The 27,747-nt window shown below is 31.8% G+C and overlaps 2 protein-coding genes across 7 annotated transcripts in view; both read right to left on the bottom strand.

Annotated features, from left to right (window-relative positions):
- Positions 1 to 17,752, bottom strand: part of LOC120774537 (midnolin homolog) — a 77,055-nt gene extending 59,303 nt beyond the window's left edge. Inside the window, exon 1 of the mRNA XM_040104261.1 lies at positions 15,959 to 17,752. Coding sequence (XP_039960195.1) covers positions 15,959 to 16,668 — 710 coding nt within the window. The 5' untranslated portion in view covers positions 16,669 to 17,752. The remainder of the gene's footprint in view (positions 1 to 15,958) is intronic.
- An 8,264-nt stretch (positions 17,753 to 26,016) lies between these two features.
- The window catches only part of LOC120774365 (AF4/FMR2 family member lilli), a 189,448-nt gene continuing 187,717 nt past the window's right edge, over positions 26,017 to 27,747 (bottom strand). For all 6 annotated transcript variants that reach the window (XM_040103956.1, XM_040103957.1, XM_040103955.1 and 3 more), the window contains one exon: positions 26,017 to 27,188. In XM_040103956.1, coding sequence (XP_039959890.1) covers positions 27,117 to 27,188 — 72 coding nt within the window. In that variant the 3' untranslated portion in view covers positions 26,017 to 27,116. The remainder of the gene's footprint in view (positions 27,189 to 27,747) is intronic.

Below are 27,747 nucleotides of genomic sequence, written 5' to 3'. Positions count from 1 at the left end.
AATTATTATAAAGCGCTACAGAAACCTGTTTTGGTTGGGCAACGGAACAAAGAAATCGCGTTGGAAGTGTTTTAGTGCGACGATTATGAACATTTGAGCGGAAAACATCGGATCGTTTGAGGGAAAAATGTTGTTGAGAGAGGGAAAAATGTGGTTGAGTGCGGCTAAATTGTTCGGAACTGAAAGTCAGTTTGGCAAATTTAGTTAATGCAGCGCCAAATTTATGTTCTACTTAAAAGAATTTGAACAGCAAACAGTTCGAAATTGGTTTCTTTGTACTTTCGCTTGGAATGCTAGGCAGATGTACGCATTACTAAGGGCGGCAGGAGCACCTGTTTCGTATGAACAATCATACATAACATACACACATAAAAATCAGATACATACCCAATATTACTGAATACTCCCTCTTACATCTTTTCATCTTTTTCTAATTGCTTTCGCCTAGTTTTTAGTTGCTGTGTGAAAGAATTCAGTAGTCCACCTAACTAATTCATATAAAATATACATATGTATGTATGTATGTATGTCTGTGCGTATGTATGTATGTCTGTGCGTATGTATGCCAGCATTCAAGTGGTTTTAATTGAAAATCTTGCTGAGCTCTTGCCTTTATTATTCTTCTTTATTTTTATGCGACGTTTCTTTCGAGTGTCGTCATTTCAATGGTAAATACATACAAATACATACATATATACTATATGTATAGCAACTTACATACGCATTATGTAAATATGTGCTAACGTCAGCGTAGTGCCTATGAATTAAGAAGATATCTAACAATTGAAAGTACAATATTTGTCTAGTTAGAGCATACTTCATAACCCAGCAGTCAATGCCAAGTGGACAGAACTAAATGTATTGCTGTTCCACAAGTTCATAGCATGAAATAATAGTTCATTTATAAATATAATATGAACTAATAATAATACATGCATTTTTATAGCCAGAACCGAGTATATTAAGTTTGCCACGAGGTTTCTAACACTTAGAAGGAAGCGGCTAAATAGACCAAGTCCTGCTGCCTGTCTGTATATTAGCGAACTAGTCCCTTAGTTTCTGAGATATCGTTCTGAAAATTTGTACACGTGACTTTTTCCTCAAGAAGCGTCACATTTGTCGGAACCGCCGATATCGGACAACTATATTATATAGCTGTCATATAAACTGACCGATAAAAATCAAATTTTTGTATGGAATAATCTATTATGTGACAAGATATCTCCTCGAAAGTATGGATTATTGTCTAAGACAATGTTAAAGTCCCCGAAAAAATTGTTCAGATCGGACCACCAAAGCATATATCTGCTCCATCAAAATCAATGTATGTATTTTTTATTTAAGAAGAACTAAAAGTAGAAGTCTTCTTCGTTCATAATTTTATTTCTTCTTGTACTCGTACGCTATATTTTTATATTGGCCGACTTTCTTTAATTAAAAAAATTTTAGTTTTCAAACAAAAAAGTTTTAAATTTATCGACCGATAGAAATTATTAAAATTATACTTATGCTCTCAAGCGTTAAAAAAATATAAAAAATAAATGTTCAATCAAAAAAATTTTCAATATATAGAACGAAAAAAACCATTAAAATTTCAATACAGTATTTAAGCTCCCAGGAAATTATTTCTTCTAGCAGCAAATATTTATCAACTATATGAATATTTTACTCTTAAAAAAGTGTATTAAAAATTATTGTAAAAAAAATGCAGAAAATCATTTAAGGTATGGTCCCAAACTAATTACAAACGAACCAGTTGGTAACCAGGAAATTATTTCTTTCAACTGAAATTATTCATCAAATACAAATGTATATGTACATTTTACTCCAAAAAATTGTATTAAAAATTATTGTAAAAAAATGCAGAAAATCATTTAAGGTATGGTCCCAAACTAACTACAAACGAACCAGTTGGTAACCAGTCATTATAAGTCAGGTCAGAACGCGTACGAATAATTTTTTGCATTCTCTCACATAATTCTTACTACAAAAAGTTATAGTGAATTAATTTTTACTACAAAAAATTAAAGTGAATTGCTCGTATTTGCATTCACACACACACCCAAACATGAGCACATATAAAGCGACTATTTGTTAATGAATAAATAGATTTTTGCATAGCATTATTTTCTCTTTTTATTGCAAGCGCACATTAAACAAATGCATGTACATATGTATGTATGTGTGTGTGTGCTTCTAAATCGGGCGTCATTGCGGTGAATGAGACGATCAGCCGGCGAAGTAGTGCTCGCGAACGGAACAGAATTGTTCACATTTTTGTAGTTGTTGTAAGCGGATTTTGTATGTATGTATGCATTCTGGTGCGTATAGAACAGGTGTTGTTGCATATGCATTTCTTCATATTTTCGCCATGATAATTAAGAAAAGTATCAATAAACGCATGAGTGACTGTGTGTGTGTATGTGTGCGTGCGAGGAATGCTGAATTTTCAACTGATCATTCGCGAATGAAGCCGCACAAACGCTGCAGCTTAAAAACACCGTTAATGAAATAGCTGCAGTTGCAGCTGCCGGTCTTGCTGTGGTGTTGGAGTAAACTGCACACATATACACACACAGAAAAACGAATGTATGTACATATGTATGTGTGTGCCCACCTTGTAAGCATATGCGACAACTTGTTAGGAGGCGATCGGTCATTGTATCTAATGTGCTCATTGCCGATCGCAAGCAACGTCAACAGCAAAACAAAGAAAATTACAAAAAATTACTGCAACAACACCAACAACAAATTATAGTGAGCAGCAACAGCAGCCGGTTGACGTTGATGAAATAAGAAACGGTTGTTGGATGCCAGCAACCGGCAAAAGTTAGCTGAGAAGCAAGAGCGCAAACACGAACACACACACGCACATACATATGTAAATACACATGTACACATACAGATATAAAAAGCTTCGTTTTGCTATTAAATTTATGTAAATGTAGATATGTACAGATGTACATAATTGTAAATTTAATGCCGCTTAGAACAGCGCGGCGCATTAGCAACAACAATAACTAACAATGAATTCGTTAGAAAAATTATTATTACCATAATAACAAAGCGAATAAAAACAGCAACAGAAACAGACGAGTGAAAAGCAACCTACACACCAGCGAAAACATAACAACAAAAGCAGCAACAACAAATAATAATAATAAAACAAAAATAGAAAACAAATGAAATGTGTTGTGTAATACAAAAACATTATAGACAATTCTGAAAATGGCGAAAAGTGGCATTTGATTTCTAAATTCCTATGAAGAAAGCTTTGTTCTTCAGCATATGTGTGTGCGTATAAAAGGCGATTTATCACTTAAAAATTGAAAAATGACACATTTTTGGGTGAAGATAGACTCCGAGCATCAGTATATTTAAACAAAAATTAAAAAACAAAAAAAAAAATTATTTAAAAAAAGTATTAAAGACGTATTAGAAAAAAAAAATTATTAAAAAAAATAATTTTATTTAAAAAAAATATTAAAAAGAAACATTATTTAAAAAATTATAAAAAAAAAAAAAATATTAAAAAATTTTAAAAAAATATTAAAAAAATTAAAAAAAATAATTATTGAAAAAAAATTATTAAAAAAATATTTAAAAAATAATTAAAAAAAATTATTTAAAAAAATGTATTAAAAAATTTAATAAATGTGTATGTAAATGTATTAAAAAATTACTAAAAATTAATTTTATTAAAAAAATATTAAAAGAAAAAATTATTAAAAAGAAAGTATTTAAAAAAATTTTTTAAAAATTATTTAAGAAATGTATTAAACAAAAATTACTAAAAACAAATTATAAAAAAAATTAATAAAAATTAATTTTTACTATTTAAAAAAATGTTTTCAACAAAAAAAAAATGTAATTTATATGAAAACAGCTCAACTCAATTTTTGTAAATTTTCACATATTTTTAAGGTTATGTTTTAAGACCGACAGATAACACTTTGAAAGGAAAAAGATTGTTTTGTGACATTTTTTATGAAAATAAAAATAATTTAATACAAAATTGTGGCTACTAAACTAAACACAAATAACTCAAATTTATAAAATGATGAAGAATTTAAACATTTCATTCAGATTGATTTTAAGATTTGTCAAATTTTACTTCTTCGATATTGCAAGACAATAATATGAAAGTTAATTTGACTGTAATCAAGATTTATAAGACCGGGACACTGAGTTTATGAGAAAGGAGTAATTTATCTACCAAAAAATAAGGTGACATTTGAATTTAAAGTGCGCGCGTCGAAGGATTTAGAGAATTATTTTTTTTTAGGTTGGTAGTGCTGTCAGTCACATTTATGTCAAATTTCATGTCAAAATATGCATTAGTGTTTGAGATACGTGTCGTTTTGTGAGCTGCTAAAAGTGAGTTTTTCGTTTATTGCGATGTCGAAATTTGTTGAGCAAAGAATTTGCATTAAATTTTGTTTACGGAATCAATTTTCTGCTGCGGAGGATGGTGCAGAAAGCCTTTGGTGATGAGGCTATGTCTAAAAAAATGTTTACAAGTGGTATAGTGAGTTCCAATCCGGCCGTGAACGTGTCGAAGACGAAGCTCACGTTCAACAAACCAAAGATTCGGTGTTGAAAAACCGTCGATTCATAATTAGAGACCTTGCTGATGAAGTTGGCATATCGAAAGGCTCAGCAAATACCATTTTGAGGAATGTTTCGGGCCTCAAGCGCGTCAAATCTCGACTGTTACCGAAAACATTGAATTTTTTGGAAAGAAGGCGTCGCGTTGAAGTGTGTGAAACGATGCTTTCCGACTACCAGGGTGTCATGAAACGCATTATAACTGGCGATGAGACTTGGATCTATGCTTACGACCCCGAAACAACCGATCAATCGAGCGAATATCGTGCCAAAAGAGAGCCGAGACCAAAAAAATCGCGCCAAAGTCGCTCAAAAATCAAGGTCATGTTGACTGTTTTCTTCAATTATCGCGGTGTTGTGCATTATGAATTCCTTCCAACCGGTCAAACACTCAACAAGGAATATTATTTGAACGTTATGCGTCGTTTGCATTACGCTATCCGCCTAAAAAGGCCGGAATTGTGGAACGACAATTCTTGGTTTTTACACCACGATAAATCATACACCATCCCATACTGCCCTCGTAATTCGTGATCATTTCGCCAAAAACTCAACCCATATCGTTCCGCAACCACCGTATTCCCCTGATCTGGCGCCGTGCGACTTCTGGCTGTCCACCAAGCTCAAAAGACCGCTCCGGGGACACCGTTTTTATACGATAGAGGAGTTTCAAGCCGCAGCGAAGACGGAACTGAAGGCCATCCCGGAAAGTGACTACAACCAGTGTTTCGAAGATTGAAAAATCCGTTGGCATAAGTGCATTGCATCGGGAGGGGATTACTTTGAAGGGGATGAAATTGATTTGGAAGAATAAATAAAGAATTTTCAAAATAAATACAATATTTTTTGGGCACAGTAGTATATGTTCTAAAGATCTTAAGACAAGTGCATACCTACATATGTACATATACAAGAAATATGGAATCTAAATGCGGATAAAGCAAACTAGTATTTATTAAACTTGTTTATTAATTAAAGTTAATTCTTAAAATTAAAAAAAAAATTAAAATTCCTTCGACATAACATCATAACTCAAAATTTAAAATTTATTCGATAAATACTTTCTGTCCACTTGATTTTTGTTTAATTTGCAGCCATATTTCGGCTGAAAATACATACACACATATGCATATAGTATATATAGTATTTACATACATATGTATACATAGTATATATGTACATAGTATGTACAAGTATTAATCCCGCTCGCCATTTAACATCTTCGAAATGCCGAAATGCTGGAAGGTTCATCACTCTGGTGAAAACACGTGTTTACATCAATAAAAATTGGTAAGAGATAATTTAAGGTAGTTAAAAGAGTGTTGTTGACAATAAAAATGCACATAAATGCAAGCTCATAAAATGAAATGCAAACATTTAATAAACTCACACTTACATACACATATGTATTTGTGTACATGTACATATGTACGTACAAATAAATCGTTTTGCGGCGGCAATTACTCAGTGGCCAGGCATTCAAATTGCCTAAATTCGTTGGTTGGCATGAAAATTGGCAAGGCAAATAATAATTTTTCAAAAATAAAGGAAAAATTTAATTATAAAAAAATATACACAAAATTATAAATTGAAAAAAACATTAAAGTATAATAAAAATTAAAGAAAATCAAAGAAATTTATACAAAAAAATAGAAAAATAGCAAACAAATTAAAAAAAAAATTGAATATAGAAAAAATAACAAACAAAAATTTAAAATACCAAATAATTGAACAAAAAGAAATTAAAGAACATATACAAAAATTACAAAAAAACACAGAACTGGCAAAAAAAAAATTAAATTAAAAATTAAAAAAAAAAAACATAAAACAAAATTAAAAATTAAAAAAACAAACATAAAACAAAATTAAAAATTAAAAAAAAAACATAAAACAAAATTAAAAAACAAAAAAATAATAATAACAAATTAATTAAAAATAAATAGAAACATACTATGAATATAATGAAGTACAAAAAATTTAGAAAGTCAAATAAAAATATTTAAAAAAATTAAATCAAACAATTTATTTAAAAAAATTACAAGAATTTAGAAAAGAAATAAAATAAAATTTTAATTACAAAAATTCTAAAAAATGTACAAAGAAATTAAAAATATATGTATAAACTTAATTTCAAAATAAAAAAAGAAGCATTCGTAGTAATGAAAATATTACTGCCTTTCAGACAAGTGTTGCTGTTGAAGATCGCAAATCGCAATTTGTCGATTCAAGACGTTCTCAAGAGTTGGAACTGTCTCAAATCAAAACCTCTCGGATTTTGAGAAAATATTTGGGCTTTCGTCCGTATAAAAACTCAGGAACTCAAGCCATTGGACCACCATAAACGTTACGTATTTGCTGATTTTGCCTTGGAACAACTTGAAAACGATTTTTTTAGAGAAATCATCTCCGATAATACTCATTTTCATCTAAGTGGTGCGCCAAATAAACAAAACCGTCAATTCTGGTGAGAAAAAATCTACAAATTATTCATGAAACACCTTTACATTCACCTAAATTGAGAGTTTGGTGTGGCTTTTGAACTGGTGGAATCATCGGTCCGTACTTCTTTCGAAATGAAGCTGCTGATACCGTTACAGTCAATGGATTTTGACATTTGTAGATCAATGATAACCAACTCCGCAATTGGAAGAAGTTGATCTTGACAGCATCTGGTTCCAACAAGACGTGCCACACAGCACGTGCAACAGCCAAATTTTTGAAATTGAGAAAAGTTTGACGGTTCGATTATTTCAAGAAATTGTGACATTGAATGGCCTACAAAGAAGTTGTGATTTAACACCATTAGACTAGTTTTTGTGGATATATTTGGAGGTATAAACTTGACTCTCTTCAAGCTTTAGAGTCAGTATTAAACGTGTTATAGAAGGCTTAAAAAATCGAATTTTTCAGAATTTCTTCTGAGAAAACTTTTAAATTTATTGATCCAAAAATTTGTAGACAGATTTTAGTGTCTTTAAACTGTATATTATGACTTAGTATAAGTAAAAGAATTTATTTGGAGGGAAACTACAGCTGATCTCCGGAAGCTTCTCTCAAAAAAGACGTTTTGCGATGATCACTATATCTCTGAACTGAATCCTCTGAAATAAAAAAAAAACCAAACAGATCTCGTTAAAGTAATGTTAAAGCAAGTAATTAACTAGTATATAATCGAAAGAATAAGCAAAATATTTTTTTTTTACAAAACTATTGGTCACCCACTTTGAAAACACTATTTTGAGAAAAACGCGTTTGAAGTTTGGCCTTGTACTTTCAAGCACTCTAAAATGCCTTATCAAATTTGCGTGTAACTTCGAAAATATTCAGCGGAACGATATGAAATTTTCTGTGTGTATTCATAAATACATACATATGTACATATATGTACATTAAAAAAATAAAATAAAGTCCATGTTTTGAAAATTCTAACTGTATATAACCCCGTAACAATTAGTGTGACTCCGATGGAACACGCTGTGGTAGTAATTTTCTCTAACATTTACGAAATCTTACTTTAAGTGCTTGCTGGGTAGTTCTATACAAATATAGAGTTAGAAAGGTAAACATATGTACAAATATACATTTATATATAAAACTATATACATATATACACAAGTACCTTTGAACGTCTCTCTACACACATTCACTTTTTAGGGGTAACTAAACAAAATGTGTGTAAATAAGTAACGCTCTAATAATGGGTTAAACGAAATGAAATGGAGTGTCATAAAAGATAAAAAAACAAAAAAAAAATACATAAAATGAATATGAACAGCAAAATAAAACAAACAAAAAACTAACATTTGCTATCATTTTTGTGGCTCAATTGTGTAGAGGTATGTATGTGTGTTTTCATAAAGCATCGAAAATGGCGAAGGGAAACTAAAAAAGCGCAAAAGGTAAACTTGAAAAACTTTTCAAAATTTCAGCCACACAAAAAAATATACATACATATTTATACACACATTCAATCTACACAAGTCATTGCGATTGCTACAAATACTATTATATTGTGTATAATGCACTCAATAATTGCAGGTTATGTAAGTCTCTTCAGATATATTTGCTTTTTTGGAGAGCAAAAGATGCAATTAGATGGCTATATACAGTTATGTGTATATATAGCACAGCATATGTGCCAAGAAATAATAATAGTTTTGAGGCAATATAATTGAGCGACGAGACAGTGTGCAGCAACAGCGTGTTGCAAGTATGCGAATATAAGCGCACAGAATGCTGTAACCAGGCAACGAAGGAGTGTCGTCTACATACAAAGTAGCGGCTGAGAATGGGCTGAGAGGTGTCTATATAACGATTTTTGGGCGTAATGTTTGTAGAGGCGAAATCATGTGCACTTGCTTGTATGTCTGTATGTAACGGAAAGTGTAAATTTTCAGCTGCCACATAGAGTAAACAAGTGGACTGCTGTGCATGTGTGTGTGTGTGAGTTGCGCTACTGTATATACACCTGACTTACACGCCTAACGAACTGACTAAATGACGCGACTATATACATACATACATATCATATATGTACATATGTATGTATGTATGTAGATATGTCTGTATACTTGTATATTGACAAAGCATGTACGTAGGTATGTGTTGGCAGCCGTGTGCACACAGATTTAGTATACTAAAAATGGCTATTCTTGGACCATAAATTCACACATGTGTAGCCACATACATATGTATGTAGCTACGTATGTACCTAGTACTTAACCACCATGCGTAGTACATGTATAGCGACAGCAGCAAATATTGTATATATGTACATATGTATGTATGTATGTGCCGCTGCTACGCAAACGGAAGCATTTGCTGTACTCGCATATCGTATCTGCCCTCAGTCATAGATGTTGATATCAATAGTAAAAAAGATAAGCGACGCTTGGCTGGCTGGCTGACTGGCTAGCTCTAGCTAGTAGTATAAAACCGTTGTTGATTGGAAACAAAGGAAATCGCTGCTTGCATGCCTATGAAGCCACAGCAAACAAACACACAAACATACATACATATATACAAGTATATATGTAAGTATCTATCTTCATGCACGTATGCAGTTCATATATACAAACAAACATATGTATGTATGTCTCAACTCATTTGGTAGTATATGACTTGCATGTGGCTGGAAAATTGACGAGAACAGCAACACCCAGCGTCAACAGCAGCAGCAGCATACAACAAACACACACGCACATGCATACAGACACATTGGACCAATGCCCATCAGCAAAGCGAAGAGTTTGCAAAAAATATCTCGAGGGCCAGAAGTGCACGCTATCAGCTGCCAAGCAGCAGCAACAACAACGAACAACAACTAACTCAATAACAAAGAAAAGCAGATATGCAAAACTCACAACAACAGCAACATGAGAAAAAGTAAAACTTTAAAAGATATGCGCTTGGGCAATCCAAAAATACACCGCAAAAATTCGCCGGCGTGTGGCAGACACCCAAAAAGCGCAGCTGCTGCAGCAACATTAGGCGCTAAACAGAGCACAATGTTCATATGTAATTGCACACGGCAAACCCCGCAAACCCCGCAACACACAGCCTTTTCTACGGAAAGGTAAAAAGTCCAAAATGAAAAAAATCAAAAAATGTACGCCAAGAAAAGCCACAAAGCCTTTAGGCAATTGTAATTCGAGCGCTTCCAAGCGCGCCGGCGTGAGAGAGCATAGGAGAGTTTAGGCGCACGAAATTTTGTATGAAACTCATTGTGTGTATGTTTTAGAGAAAACTACGTGTTCTTATCATTTGAAGGTGCTTACGCTGACTCCCCGGTCGCCATGACGCAAATGGCGGCACGGTGCGACGCAGAATCAGAGCATCGCAGCAAATGAAATTGAGTATACACGATGTGAGAATGCTCTAACGATGCATTTAATTGATGTAAACAGGAAGAATCTTTACGAAAATTAAAGGCAACCTTTGAAAACACGATTCTGTGCTTTACGGAAGAATTTACAACTGTGTAGAACGTGCCTAAAAGACACAAGGTTTCCTGAAAGATTATATGAGGCATAGAAAATTATTATTTCTGGTTAATTTCATAAATGTTTCGTTGTAAGCGGTTCGTTCAATTAGCTGTGCAATAATTTCAAAATTTGAGAATGTCACGGAAACTTATAATGGCGCTAATAATTTGCAAGGTCTAAAGCATTCGAACTCTGTATATTTTTTCGAAATATAACAGGTGTATTCCAAAGTTGGAAAACATATTAATTTCGGTATTTTCATACTGAATACTTCTTTTTTATCAAGGAAATAAGAGATGTGATTTTAGGGCACCAAAAACGTGGACAAGCCGAGTTGTTGTTGTAACGATTATCTGAATCTAAGTATGGATGAAAGGTAAGATAATTATCATTCATCGAAGTCATCTAAGGGTAGGTCCAGAAAACGAATTTTCCTGTCAGATTCAGAACATTATGGTTAGAGTTGGTGCATGAGTAAGATTCTGTGGGTTTGTCAAGAGGTGATTAATGTCATATTTGAACTCTTTGCATGCAGAACGTATGTGGGATGGGTTAGGATCTAGTTTTTGTTGCTGTTTAATATTATAGTTGTTGCTGTAGCGATCATCTGATCTTATTGGAGTCTCAGCGAAATCATGTAACGGAGGTCCAGGAAACATGCAGTTTCGACGGGGTCAGACCATAATAAATTCATTAACTGTGTTGATATCATAGTATCTAAAGAGCTGGTTAGATGTAGGTGCAATTCTCACCACAGCCGGTTCTATGTTACCATAATTGATCCGGATTTTAAACGTCGAAAGGCTGTCCTTCCGGCGATCCTGTTTGAATCGGTAAGAATATTGCTAATTATCATGTAAGTCATCTAACAGTAGGTCTACGAAACGAATTGTCTCTACGAGGTCGAACCATATGAAAGAAATGGTAGATGAGTAGGTTTCAGTAGACGCTAGGAGGGCGCTTAGTGTCATGCTGGGCATACAATATGGAGTCTAGGTAACTTATAATTTAATCGTATGGTAGTTGAACAGCATTATAAATCCTGCTCTCTTATTTCTAAACTATACCACTTCTGATTTTTGCGAACTCAGTATAACTTCCAAGGTAGGTTCTAGACATCCAAAACATTCAACAGCTTACTATTTAAATAGCAATACTCACCTCAAAGTTCTGTTAGTATTCCAATTATTACTAACTCGCTTAAAGCTGAAACTTAATTGCTATAAAACGTACTTACTGATGCGCTTTGTATGAGCACCCGATCGCCAAGCTTGTATACTGGTTTACTTTTTTCTTTGCACTTTACTTGAACTTGCGCGACCGAGAATGCATTTCAATGCAGTGGACAAATACTGCAAATGCACAATCAATAACAACAATAGATCGCAAAAACAACAACAACAACAGCAAAAAGTAAATAAATTGCATATAGAATATAGAAGGAAAAAGTGAATTGCAAAAAAGCCTATCAAAACGCAAACACAAAGAATGAATGAATAAAAAATGACGCGAGAACACAGAACTTTAGCCTTATTCGCCGGTGCCGGACCGTCGACGTCGTTGTTAGTTGCGGTATGGCAGGGCGTGGGGTTTTTTCTAGTGCTGTGCTGTCGTGTTAGTAGTGGTCGTATTGTGCAGTTAAATGCAATGTAATTACAGTTGCAATTGCTAATGTGCTTATTGAATTGCTCGTACAATGGGCGCACTATGACGCCAGCGATGGGGCGATATGGTGGGCGCAGCGGAATGCGACGACAGCGAAAGCGAAACGAACAAAGCAAAGTTTCTATGCACATAACTACCATCATAGATATGTACATATGTATATACATACATACATACTAGTATGTGAGCACTAGTACACCAAATAGCCGACAATAATAAAGCGAATAGACGACGCTACAAATAGATAGACACACAGAATCAAATAGTAGGCAAAGTACATACATACGATCGCGCCCGAGTGCATTCAAACTCAACGTCACACACACACACACATGCATATCTACGAAAACACCCGTTTTGCCAATTTGCCTATTTCAGCCGACCGACCGCCGACTGACCGACCAGCCGTTTTTGCAGCAGCCGAAGTCCCCACTTTCGGTCCCAGCGCAATTTACGAATTTTGCCGGCACTTGCTGTGCGCTCTGCTGTTGCTTGGTCTATGTACTTGTTTACGCTGCAGCTTCAAGCAATCTTGTCATTTTCATTTAGTGGTATGTGTTCGCTGCTGCTTCGTGTGCGCGCGCTGCGCTGCTCGACTTTATATTTACTTTGATATTTTTATGGCGATAATGATGATAATAATGTAGTGGCCTGCAGTTGTTGTTGTTATTGTTGCAATTCCTGTTGTCTTAGAATAGAAGTTATGCAATACTGTGACTTTTTGCTTTGCCTTCGGTCGGTTTTTTACTTTCTTTTTCTTTTTGCACAAAGATTTGGAGATTTGCTAAATAGATTGGTGCGTACACATGCTGTTGTACCGTTGGTATATTTGTATTAGTAGGTGAATTTATGAGCACAAGTGTGGTATTTGCTTGGCACAAACACTCAAACAAATGAATTTGTCGTGCGTTTCAATTGCACTAGCAAGTGAATGGTAATAATACATATGTACATATAGTTATAGAGAAACGTTGGTGGGAAGAAGAAGCATAATCTATTTTCATACTACTTTTCTCCATTTTAAATATTTTGATTTGAAATGAGTATGTCAATTTCGATCATAACTACAAAATATTGAAAAATGCTTCCAATTGTCGTTGGAGAATTTCGAAAAGGTGTGAGGTTTGTCCTTTATTGTAGTGTCTATAAGTGAAGTTGCTTTTCTGTGAATTGAATTTAACTGCTTTTATGTTCGTGTAAACTGTTGTATCATTTATTACAATCCTGCTTAGGGGCGAGTTTAGTCTGTTTTCATTCGCGTCTGCCGATTTCGATGACATTAAACCATTGACAAAATGGTGTTAGTAAGCGGATTAGGGCTGTCACTTTAACTACAATATCTGCTGAGCTCATCACTAATGATTAACGCTTAAAATTCTCTCTTTTTTTGCCTATCAAGGCAGTTTGTGCTTCCAAATTACTAGAAGTGATGTCTAACGAAGTCGATAAAATTCAGAAATTTTATATTTCAAAGCGATTACGATTAAATATTTTAGTGAAAGTTGTAAAGTGACAGATATAAGTACAGTTGAATTATGTGTGGATATATAAAAGCGTACTTTACTAAAATATTCCCACGTACCCTACTAATATCAGCCTCAAGTAACACGCGCTCTTGTTATGATATAGTTGTGGTTAGGGTTACTATCAAGGAAGAAACTTCGCGAACTTCTTATCGAGGTAGATTGCGTGTCAATCACGGCAAATCGTGGAACAAAAATTAAATGAAAGTCATAAAACAGCAATGAGATTTTTTTTTTAATTTTTGCGGCATTAGCAGTGACATAAAACTAACAACAATCGACTCTGCATATACATATGTATGTACATATGTATGTATGTATGTCAAAAGTGATGAAATATGTTAATTGCAAATTTTTATAATTTAATTAAAATAAATAAAAAAAAGTATAAAAGCACTTGATTTTGAACGTTCAGTTTGTGTGGCGGCTTTATGCTACAGTGGTCCCATCTGAACAATTTGTTCGCTGATAATGCCGCTGGCTTGGACAATAATCCAATTGCGAATTTCGTAAAGATATCTCATCAAATAGAAAAGTTTTCCATATAAAAATTTGATTTTCATCTTTGGGTTTGTATGATAGCTATATGCTATAGTGGTCCGATATCGGCGGATTCGACAAATAAGCAGGTTTTGTGTTGAGAAAATGATGTGTGCGGAATTTCAGACCGATGTCTCAAAAAAGTTCGTGAATAGACAGACGGACATGGCTAAATCGACTCAGCTCATCATGGTGATCACTTAAGATTTATATTTTATATGCACGCAAAAAATGATATCTATGCAGACCATAATAAATAATATATTTAAATCGTATACATACATATATTTTATGTATTTTCTCATCAATTTTCTTAACCTCAAACTTTGGTGTCAATGTGAGTATATTTATGCCATGCGTACAGTTTTTGTAATAAAAGAAATCCCAACTCATGGACAGAAACTAAATTCGTTCATCAGAAAATACATACAAACGTATGTACATATGTATGTAGTTACAACCACACAGAGATTTTTATCACCTGCTGCACCACCACCACTAAAATCCTCATTAAACATTAACTGCATACAGAAATCAATGTCCAAAAGGTTTACACGCTTCAATTCCCGCTTTGCTGCCACTTAAACATTTTCAACTTCTTCAACAACTTCTCTCGTTCTTTAAAACTCAATAACGCTGTAAAACAACCTCCTACTACACCACCAGGCATAACAATATGCCGTACATACGAATATATACAAGTATACAAGTGCGCACAACTGAGGGAAGAGTGGAAAAGTATGAAAGAGCAAAACTGGATGGAAGAGGGAATCACTATGGTAGTGTCATAAAATAACACTGTATGCCGCATCATGTTGCATAGTTACCACCAGGCAGGCAGCAACATAACGCGGAGCACCGGAGCACTTTGGAGAGGCAGCAAAGCATAACAGCAGCAGCGGTGGCAGCAAACAAATGAACATGGCATACAAGTACAATACACGTGTATATAAATATGTATATATGTATGGAAGTATGTATGGCAACGACAATCACAAAGCATAACAAAGAGCAGCCTGGTTGGGAGCTATTACAACACAAAAATTGGATGTCTCTATATATGTATGTGGCTAGATGGAAGCACAGATATGCTGCTGCTGCTGTAGAGGTTGCTTTGGCAATGGCTGTTGAGCAGGCAGCCTACTTCAATTGTAAAAAGGGAATCATGTAGTTCATACTATGAACGTCTGTCTGTACAAGCTTTGCCGTGGCGAACAAGCGTGCGCTATAGCTATGAACAATGCGCGGCACAGAGAGAATGGTGGCCAGCAATGCGGCCATTTCATTTACCATACAAACGCATGCTGCCGCCAAGCCAACGCGTATTGGTTTGCGTTATTTGCTTAGGCTTCGTGGAGAATCAAAAGGCTGTTTGAGGCATTAATCAACTTTGGACTAACTAAGAATTTTTCCACACACCACACTTCGATACACATTTATAATTAGCAAGATGTTTTGATGCTGGAGTTCAGGATAATATGTAGAGACAAGTAAAACAAATGGAGTCCACCAAAATTCAGTTCAAGAAAGCATGACTTATCTCACACACATCACATATACAAACTGCCTACCAATTGAAAAATTGTAAAAGTGAAAAAAATATAGGCATAAATATTTAAAAAAATTCAGTTTACTCACTTTTCACGATGCAACAAGCAAATGCGATCCTTGGCCACCTTAAGCTTCTTAGCAATTATCTTCTTTAAGTTTTCCACTGAGATTTGTGGGTCCACCGTCACACCAAAGTTACCACCGGTCGTCGTATTTATATTCAAGTTGATGTGGGGTAGCTGTAAAGCATGCGGCGAGCTTGTGTGCTGCAATGTGGTGGCGGCAAGTGAGCCACTCATAGACATTGTGCGCGAGGGTAGTATGAAGGCGTTATGTCTCGCCATGGCGGCAGCTATTGAGGATGTTGCAGAACCATTACTATTTGTAGTGGTGGTTGATGCGGCTGGTGAGGACGACGACGAAGACGGCGATGCGTTGTTCGTGGAGGTGGAGGCTGCAACTATGGTGTGAGCATTTGGAGAACTAGTCGCGTTGGTAGCTGCTGCTGTATCCCCATGCTCTGTTGTTAATCTAGTTTCTGATGACATTGATAATGTTGATGTTGAACCACACCCTATACTTGCATTTTTATTACTGATGTTATTTGTTGGACGCGCTGTAGGTGGTGGCATCATATAGCTGGACAAGGTGGCATTGCTGCCGTCACAATGATTTGCAACCCCATCATGTGGAGATGGTGACGCTGTCGTCCTCGTTGCGGAGGATGCTCCGCCGACAACAGCACTTGATGGCGACGGCGACGGTGGCGTTGTAGCAGAATCTGTTGATTTTTCCATGCCGTAATAAAACGTTTCTAACTATTTTAAGCTTTTGCTTGATTTTTAATGGTGAATAATTGTGTATTTTTCGCCTTTTTAATAATTCTTTGTAGTTTCTTTGTTTTGCCGTTTTCACAATTAGTTTTCTGTGCTTAGCAGCACATTGAAACACACAAAATAAAAAGGCAATTATTTCATTTAATTTTTTTTGTTTCTACTTTGTTTCCAATCACTTTATAAACACACACACTCGCGTTATACATATGCAAAGCTACGTAATCGATCGATTTCCCCACACCTTGTGGTATAGTGGAATGAATGGCTATGGTTGCGCGCGGCCTACGTACACGTATGTATGTACATATATGAGATAGAAACGTAGACGACTTGATAGGCTTCGAAAAAGTCAGAGTGATGGCGACGGCGTCAACAACAACGACGACGACGACAGTTGCGAAACCATACAAAAATTGAAAAAGCAGCCTTACGGAGTTATTGCAACGGCAACTCTATGCCCACAAAAAGTGAATTGAAATAAAAAAACACAAAATTTGACACCGTCCACTGTTGCTGCTTTACGGCTACGTACGTATTTAGTTGGCCTTTTATATTTGTTTGTATGTTTGCACTTATGTGAAATCCACGCTTGGCTGGTGCGAAGTGGTGAGGTATTCGTTGATGCTGCTGCTGCAGCAGCTCAATCCACAAATAAACACAATGATGATGATGTTAATGTTTGGTGGTTACGTCGTCAGCGACAACCACGTTGATTTCTTCTGTTGCTGTGGCTGTAGCTTTCAAAATTTTCGAGGGCACACACGAATGCTGTGTGAAATCCACTTACAACAACAACACAATAACATAAATTAAATACAATCACTACTGCGGCTGCTGCGGTTTCGACGCTCACAGAAATTCAATGAGAGCAAGCAAACGAACTAACTAACGATAGCGCCTGGCGATGACCACGACAACGTTTCACCAAAAAAAAAATACCCAGGCCAAACCGACTCACTCAAAATTCACTAAAACCAAACGCACTCACTGAAAGCCGAAAAGCAACTGAACTCAACTGAAATTGTCTATTGTCCGTTGCCTGCTGGCTGGTGGCTGCAGCAGCAGCAGCAGCAGCAGACCCAAGTCAGCTCCCCGAAGCACCGTTTAACCAGAATGTGATTTCTTTCTTTGCTCTTATTGGTGTTGTATACTCTCTTGCGCTTGTAGCAACCTTGCGAGTCGCGAAAAAATTTATAAATACATTTCAGTATACCGCTCAAGCGTTATGTCGGTTGCTATGTGATAACAGAGCGCTAACAACAGCACAATGGAGAAAGAAACGTTCGTAACAGAGAGCGGCGCGCTGCCGACTTCACTCACTAACGTTCGGAAACTAGTCGCTTAGCATAAATAACAATGCACACAACGCTCATATATGCATACTTACATATATGTAAAGTATGTATATTTGTATGTATTTACGTAAGCGCATCTGTGTGCTTGCATTGTTTTTTTGCATTTGCCTCCGGATGGAATGGCGGTAGCTCAATGCAAACAAAATCAGCAATTGAGCAAAAAAACTAAAACGGAATAGGCAGTGGAGCGAGGTGTCGAATTGGGCAATTGGATTGTATTTTCTTGATTTTTTACTTTTTTACGTTTGCGTTTTTCTCAAGGCGACGCTCATATTAATATATATACATATGTATGTATGTAAATACATAAGTAAATAAAGTATGTATGTATTTTTGTTAAAATACCGCTTAACAAGGTGGTTGGAGAAATTATTAAAATTAGCGTGCATGTTACAAGCATAAATTTAATAAAATAAAATCGGCAAAATTATACGGTTTTCTAAAAATTAACAGGTTTCTCCTTTTAACAAAAAAGAAATATGTATGTATGTTAAAATATGCACATAAGTATGTATGCCACTAATATTGAGGGCTGATCATTGCGTGGGAGCCAAAGGCAAATACTTTTCGTGTGGTGAAAATTTCAACAAGCACAACATCAAATTGGGTTGCCAGCTCCACAGAGCGCCGTCAACAGCGCTGTTAACGTTGGCGCTGCGCCGCTGCTGCAATCGACGACTGTACTGCTCTCGTGACCGGCAAAGCTAACGGTGACGTCAGCTGCTGAGCAAAATGAGCAAACCGCGTGTTAATTGATAAACAGTGGTGACGTTGTACCAAACAGCTACTGGTTTGCCCAAAGGGGGAAAATGTAATAAAAATCATAAAACATATGGGAAAGGTAAATTCAAACTCAACTTGTTATTACCAAACTTCAACATAAGAGCGGTTTTAACAAAATTAAGGAAATTCAATTTCCGTACTGTCGGCTGTATATTTTATAAATTATGTGTATGTGTATACATATGTACATATGTAAATAAAGGATAAAGTATTTATATATGTAGTTAAAATCGGTCATAACCATGATTTAGTCATATAAGATTATGTCGATAGCCCAAAAGCAAAAATTTGTCAAAAGTTATTAAATCAATAGTGTCAAAATCAGCTTTTTTGCTTTGTATAGTTTTGTTTTTATATTGCAAAAAAATTGTTTTTAAAGATTTAAATCAAAATATGAATATGGGAGGATCTTTTCCCTACCCTCATACAGATCTTATGTGTTAGCGTACAGCGTCTTCTACATGTTTCTGTTAAATAGAGCGAATATGTTAGCGAATGGTGAATTCTTTACTCTGTGCTTTACAGCTCTGTTAGCAGTTCAGTCAAAAAAATCTGCCAGAGAATGTAGAAATCTACCTTTACGGCGTTTGGTTTGCAACAACAACAAATTACATTGATGTACGAATTCACCATTTTTGCCTTCAATACAAAATAGTGTTGACGTTATACTTAAAAATTAAAAAAAATATGTTGAACTTGCGATCGTTGATCCATAAAACATAGAAGAATTATTTTATGTTGTCTGGTTGATCGTCACTATTGTAGAACTACTTTTCTCACCTTTTGTAAGTTTTTATTGATAAATTATTACTCAAAATCTCATCTGAGTTAAAGAGTAAAATGTTTGACGATTTCTAATTCCACTCTAATAAGATATATTTTAGAAATATTTAGAAAACGAGAGTTTTAAAACATTTTTGAATTTCGCAAATTTTCTTATTTCATTCAGTAAACGCCAGCGTTGCTTTATTTAGACTTTAGAAAGAATTTAAGAACCGAGGAATGTTTCCTTATGTTTATATTCGATTTTCATGCAAACTTTTCCAAAGAATTAAGCGATCAAAATATTTTATAAGCTACATTGTTGTTTTTATTAAAACGTTAAACAAAATAAAATACGGCAACACTACTGTAAAAAATTTCTCTACTAGGAAGCACCCTGTACTATGGTTTGTGTCAGTGGTTGTGTAAAGAATTCAAGCGAGGTATATGTCCTAGCTATTTGAATGCAGTAGAGAGGAAATAATATTATTTTATTTAAGTTTTTATAATACACATTTTAAAAATAACTAATTACAATATTGTGCAAGAATTTTAGCTGCAAGCCTAGTTAATCTCCTTCGGTTTGACATCTACACATGTACATACATATGTACATACATATGTACATACATATGTATATACATACATATGTACATATGTACATATGTGTATGTATGTATATTACAATATTTCGTTTACCTTAACAATTTTTGTTTAATTAAAATTTTTAAACAGGTGGCAATAATTCTCGAAAACGGTTTTCAATAATAAGACTCTTTAAATAATTTTAGTTTGATATCCTATCCTGATATCATAAATAAAATTGTAACTAAAAATTTTAAACAGGTGGCAATATTTCTCGAAAACGGGGGTTCAAAAGTAAGTAATCCCTTTAGTTTGATACCTACATTACTATATTTAAATTTTTACTAGTAAAATTTTAAACTAAAATTTTTTAACAAGTGGCAACATTTCTCGAAAATATTATCATGTTTAATTTTTGTAAGCCCTTTTTACTTTCATAACGATAATGTAATATTAAGAGTATTTTGAAAATTTAAAAATTAAATTTTTTTAACAGGTGGCAGCTCTTCATAATTTTTTAATCATCACTAGCAGTGATTCACTTCATTTTGTAGTAATTTCTCGGCAAGGGTTTACAATAATTTTTTCAAATCCCTTTAGTTTGACCTTTCATAAATAAAATTTTAAGCCTAAATTTGTTAACAAGTGGCAATGTTTCTCGAAAATATTGTCAAATTTAATGTTTGTGAACCTCTTTTTATTTTCATAACGATAATGTAATATTTAAAATTTTTTTAAATTTAAAAATTAATATTTTCTAACAAGTGGCAACCCTAAATAATTTTTTTTATTTACCATTAACAGTAAATCTCTAATTTTGCGGCGATAATGTAATATTTAAAACTTTTTTAAATTTAAAACTTAATACTTTCTAACAAGTGGCAACCCTAAATAATTTTTTTTATTAATCATGAATAGTAAAACTCTAATTTTGCGGCGATAATGTAATATTTAAAATGTTTTTTAATTTAAAAATTAATACTACTACTAACAAGTGGCAACCCTAAATAAATTTTTTTATTTATCATTAACAGTAAAACTCTAATTTTGTGGCGATAATGTAATTTTTAAAATGTTTTTTTAATTTAAAAATTAATATTTTCTTACAAGTGGCAACCCTAAATAATTTTTTTTTTTATCATTAATAGTAAAACTCTAATTTTGCGGCGATATTGTAATATTTAAAATGTTTTTAATCTAAAAATTAATATTTTCTAACAGGTGGCAACCCTAAATATTTTTTTTTATGTATCATTAACAGTAAAACTCTAATTTTGTGACATTTTTATTGTTATTGTAAGCCAAAAAAAATTTTAAGTTCTTACTGACTGCCCTAGTGATCCTTCAGAAACCCTGTAGAAACCTGTGTCCACAATTTCCACTTTTTTTGTGCCAATTTCTGGTATCAACAACAACAACACTGAAATAAAACTCCATTGTTTTTATACTTTAAATATTAATCTTGTATATTTATGTGGTTATATTTGGTTTGTTTGTGTATTAATGCATAGATGTGTGTGTATGTGTGAGTGTGTCTGTGTCACGTGGTTCATTGCCACCAACTTTTCTCTAGTATGCATTTATATACGTATATAAGTTTATATATACTTTATGTATTCATGTGTACATAATTTTACTGCTATTCATGTGTGTGTGTATATAGTAGCTTTAGTTATGAGAGTTCAGCTCATAATCAATTTGCAAATTCAATACAATTCTCAATAGTTGCTAAATAAACATTTCAATGATTATTACATAAATACGAGTATATACGCATACGCATACAATTACATAATCTTGCAGCCCTATGCAATTATGTACATATGTATGTATGTGTGTAGCTGAATGTGCAAACATTTGCTTGTATGTGTGTGTATTTGCATAGCGTTTGCCTCAATAATTTCATTACTTAACAAATTTTGAGAGTCGCTTGAGAGTGAGGGGCATAAGGGGTATGCTCTTTTAACATTCACTTGCCGCAAGTAGCGCCGCGAGTTCTGGGCAGCGTTTGCAAGTATTTTTTTTAATTTTCTTATTTTGCCTTAAAAATAAAAAATTATAATTAATCTTCTTATAAATTTTCTGAAACTTTTTCTCTTTTATTTACTCTCTTCGGTTCATTTCTTTTATATTTTCTTGCTTTTTTCGCTGTGACTGTATTTCCAAACATACTTTTAGGCGCTTAAATAGGTTTATTCGTGTTTGTGTGTGTGTATTTATAGGTACAATTGCAATAATGTCCTTAGTGAAAAGTAAAAATATGTGCAATTTTTCGTTTCAGCGTAATGGAAATAAATACAAGTGTTTGCATGTATGTGTGTGTGTTTGCCTTTTATTTATGAGCAGTTAGCCTCCATTTTACAAATATGTATGTTTGCAAGTATATACAGAAACTCAATTGTAAGAAGCTAGTGACGTCAGCAGCGCTCGAAAATTTTATTATATAACCGTTATATGTATGTATGTATGTATTCCTAAAAATGTATATAGGATCTAACGAACAACACAAACATACATTTTCACTACTCTAAGACACACTAACAGAAGGCAGATAGTCTATGCATGGATGTTTGTTTCTTTGTTTGTATGTATGTATGTATCTATGTAGGTAATTTAGTGTTTTTCATACAAATCGATTGTTTTAGGAAAAGTTGTAAATAATACTATTGGTTAAAAATAAAAAAAATATAAATTAAAAAAAATTAATAATTAATAAAATTTTAAATTTAATACTAAAAAAAGATATGTATTATTAAATATTAATTTTAATAAAAATATTAATTTAAAAAAAGTTTAATAATTAATAGAAAATTAAATTGCATAAGCAGGTTTGTATATAAGGAGAAAACATTATAAAAATAAAAATTTACTAAAATACACCAATTTTAATAAAAAAAATATTTAATAAAAAACTAAAATATAAAAATATTTAAAGAAAAATTATTTTCATAAAAATTTTGAATAACTTAATAAAAAAATATAATAATTAATAGCAAAATAAATTACATAAATATATAAATACATTACATAATATACAAAAATTTTTAAAAATTAAAGTATATTAATTTTAGTTAAAAAAAATCTGTAATAATGTAATAACAAAAATGCTATAATAATACCATAATTTTTTTGCGATAAAAATTTCTAGACTAAATTTAATTATTTTTTCAAATTGAATTTTTTTTTTTAATTAAAATAAATTTACCTAAAAATAAAAAAATATTTTTTTAAAGAAAATAAAATTAATAAATCTAATTAATTACATACATATAATGTATATAAGGAGAAAATATTATAAAAAAATACTAATTTTAATTTAAAAAAATTATAATTATTAAAACTTTTTTTAAAATAATAAATAAAATAATTAATTATATAATTATGTATATAAAGATAAAAAATTATAAAATTACAATTATTAATATTTTTTTATTATAAATAATTATAATAATTAATAAAAAAAAATAATTATGTAAATATATAAGGAAAAAAATATAAAAATAAAAATATGTTATTTTTAGCTTAAAAAAAATTATAATTTTCAAAATATTCGTTTTTTATAACTTATTAAAAGATGATAGTAACAATATTACAATAGTTTTAGCACTAATATTTTTTCAATAAAATTTAATAATCCATATTTTTTAATTAAAATAATTTTACTAAAAATAAAAGTTAAACAATAATTTTTTCAATGAATTTTTAATATCAAAGTAAATAATTAAGAAACCAAAGTGGCGAAGAACTGCTAGTTTAATGTTTAAGCTTTAAAGATTATGTGAATAATATATAAAAAACATTTAATATTGAAATATTTATGTTTAATTTTTCAATTTGTTTGACTATTATGCTCATTTTCTACACGTCACTGTTTGCTAAATTAATTGAAAGTCGGCAATTGATTAATTACGAAGCAGCAAGCTACTGAAGTATTAATTACAACAACAAATCTACAATGATTTTCATATACATACATTTGCTTGCTTATGCATGTAAATATATTTATGTATATATGTAAGTATGTATGTACTTCTTTCAACGCTATATATGCCATTGCTAACACACCATATCAAAACTATATGCTTTTTGTATGTCATTGTTTATATTTAGGTGTATGCGCTTGTAAAGGTTTATATATGTATATTGCAGCAAGAAGACAAATATAAAAAATAAACAGATAAATATGGAAAAACAAAAAATTAAAAAATAAAAAAGTGAAAATAAAAAAATTCAAAAAAAAAAAAAGAATACATACATATGTATATAATTTAAATGATTTTTAAATTAATATATGTATGTATACATATGTATGTATATAATTAAAATGATTTTTAAATTAATTTTTAATATACATATGTATATGTATGTATGTATGTATATATATGTATATATATATACTATATGTATAAAAAAGGTTTTAAAAATGTTTTTAAAGTTTCAAACAATTTTTTTGATGCTTCTAATAATTAAATGTAAGTAAATATCTATTTATTAATTTAATTCGAACAAGTCTTTAAACGAAATCAATGCTTTGAGTCACACTGTATTTAAAATGCAGGCAACATCTCGCAACATGTTGCTACAACATTTATTACAGCTGTTAAATACAAATTATTATTCATTTAAATCTGAACAAAATTAAGGAAAATAATTACATTTTGCTTATAAATAAAAAAAATTAATTAATCAATTATAATTAAATTTGCTTTTGCAATAATTAAATAAAAAAAGAGAGGAGAAAGGCTACTTTCGTAAACACAATATGCAATAACGCTAAAATGTATCACAAAGTAGTATTTGTAGCTTTCATGATAATTCTTTCTGAGGATATGCCCAAGACCCCAACAACTATTAGCAATACTTTTTTGTGCAATAATCGCGAAAAATCCATAAACATGGAAAAATGTAGAAATTAAACAAAAACTTGAGTCACCAGAGAAATTTTCTTGGATTCGGGATTGTACCTTTTGGAGTCATACCAGATCTTATCATTATATTGTAATTAATGCGGTGTCCTTCCTTTTTCTTCTTTATTGGCGTAGTCATCGCTTACGCGGTTATACATAAGGAAGAAAATAGCCTCGAACGAGAGACAGTGTTCTCTCTAGGACGTTAAATTTTTATGCAGCTGAGTTGGATTACAAAAAATTTCAGCACCTTTAAAAGTGCTTTGAACTGATTAAATCAATCTCTTCAATTCTTAAGAAAACCTTGTGGTTGTAGCGGCGGAAAACATTCTTGAAGTAATTTCGAGAAATGGTACCGAGTTGACAGTCCTTGGCTGGATAAAAATACAAGTTCGCACCGGTTACTTAGAACGGACTGTCGTGGGAACGGTATTATCAAGAAAATAATATCCGGTTTTTATTGTGTATTACATCGGCTTTCTAGCTCGTTAAAATTGTACAGATTATGGCAATTAAATTAAAGTTCTTTAGAGATGCATCTAAATTTCATTTCAAAGTTAGAAAAACTAATGTAAAAAAATAAAAAAAAAATTAAAAAATGAAAAATAAAAAAAAAATAACTGTATAATAAACATATAAATAACGTATGCATTAAAATAAATGGAAATTATTGTACCTCTTGAAAATATGAAATTTGCCAAGAATGTATGCTTCTAAACTTAAAATGTGTATAAATCGCCAGTTAGTTTAAAATAATATTTCGTAGCTATTATTTAAATATATACACTGCACTTGAGTCATTTGATATACATATATATTCATTTATGTATTTGTATAATTATAGCAACTAAGCTAATGCTAGCACTGTAAGGACGAATTCTGCAAAAGGTCAACGTGTTCACGATTGATTTTTTTTGTTTTTTTTTTTTTTGGTTTTTGTTGTGTTTGAAATTTGTGGTTTACGGCTTGTGGTGTTATCATCTTTATTATAATATTTTTTTCTTTATTTACGTTGTGTGTATATAATATATTTATGTATGTTGGTATGTATGCAAGTTTTTTGTTTCTGTTTGTTTGTATATATCGCTCAACACTATTCTTTTGTATAATATGCTAACAATTAGTATAACTAAAGTAATTAAATTTTTTTTTTTGTTTTTGTTTTGCTTTATTTCCTTTTTGCTATTTTCCTTTAATATTTACTTTAATTTTGCTAGTTGTATGTGTGTGTCTGTGTTTATGTTTGCAAGTGAAACGCGAGTTTTTGTGGCTTTAATGGCGGTGTTTTATATTTTTTTTTGTATATTGCATATATATTTTTTATTTATGTATAAATATATTTCATATGCGTGTGTGTGTGTTGCATTAGAGCAGAGAACGCTAGTTAGTTAGGCAGCTAACGGGGTAATTACATACATGGAAATCTTCGCTAGTTAATTTCATTTATATTTTCCTTGCAACTTTACGCTTAGAACGCTTATGCTTTACAGTTATTTTGCATTATTTTTCTGCTAGTAAATTTATGCGTGTTAATATGTTTTTTTCTCAATTTTTAATTTTCGCTTTTGCAATTTTTGTTTTTTACTTTTGCATTTTATTTTATTCATTTTTTTTTAATTTTTTATGTGTATTTATATGCAAGTATATATGTTTGTTTAGTTATACGCACCTAATGAACATTCAATTTCATTTGCTACAGTTTCTTGTTATTGTTTTAGCATAGTTAACCAATTGCAATTTACAATTTATAAATTATTTTAATTATTTTTTTTAAATTTTTTTCTCTATATTTTTATTTTATTTTATGTTTGTTTGCTTCTTTTTTGGAAATACAGGTGTGAAGTTTCGCTTAAACTGCTAGAAGTGACTTGCAACTATTTTTATATATTTACTTGTTTATATATGTTTCTAATTTTTAATATTTTTTGTTTTTATCAGCATAGTATATATATGTTTTAGCCAGTTTTATAATTTTTTAATATCTACTTATTCATTTTTATTAAAAAAAACGCTTGCCTTAAATATAAATTGGATTCTCCTGGCCGGTAAGTAATCGGAACATTGATGTCGGCATTGTTTTCATTAGAATCTGCAAAGAAAAACGAATTAAGTGATATCTTATATGACGAAAAATATGAAAGGAATGATACGAAAGCTTTATAAAAAGGGAAGTGTTTATAAACTGCAACGTACATTGTATGTATGTATATCAAATATACATAAATTCCTTTTTGAGTATGCCAACTTTTTTGTTTATTTTTTTATTTGCCTTTTATTTTTATTTTTTTTTGTTTTGTTTATTTTTTCCTATACTTTTTTAACAGTTTTTAAATTTGTTTAAATTTTTTATTTTATTCATTTTTTTTTATTTATTTTACTTTTAATATTTTAATTATTTCTTATTTAATTTTTTTTTTTTTAAGATTTGATTTTAAACAGGTGGCAACCCTTCCTAAAAATATTTTTGCCTTTACTTTTGTTTTTTGTTTTATTTTTATTTTAATTTTAATTTTAATTTTAATTTTTTTAAATTGATTTTAAAACAGCTGGCAACTCTTCCAAAAAAATATTTTCATTTGCAATGTTCTTTAACGCGCTTTAATTTTATACCCATATAACACAATATACCCATGTTATTATGATTATGA

This window comes from Bactrocera tryoni, chromosome 4, assembly GCF_016617805.1.
Source record: "Bactrocera tryoni isolate S06 chromosome 4, CSIRO_BtryS06_freeze2, whole genome shotgun sequence".
In the NCBI taxonomy this organism is placed as follows: Eukaryota; Metazoa; Arthropoda; class Insecta; order Diptera; family Tephritidae; genus Bactrocera; species Bactrocera tryoni.
This window is presented reverse-complemented; position numbering and strand designations above follow the sequence as displayed.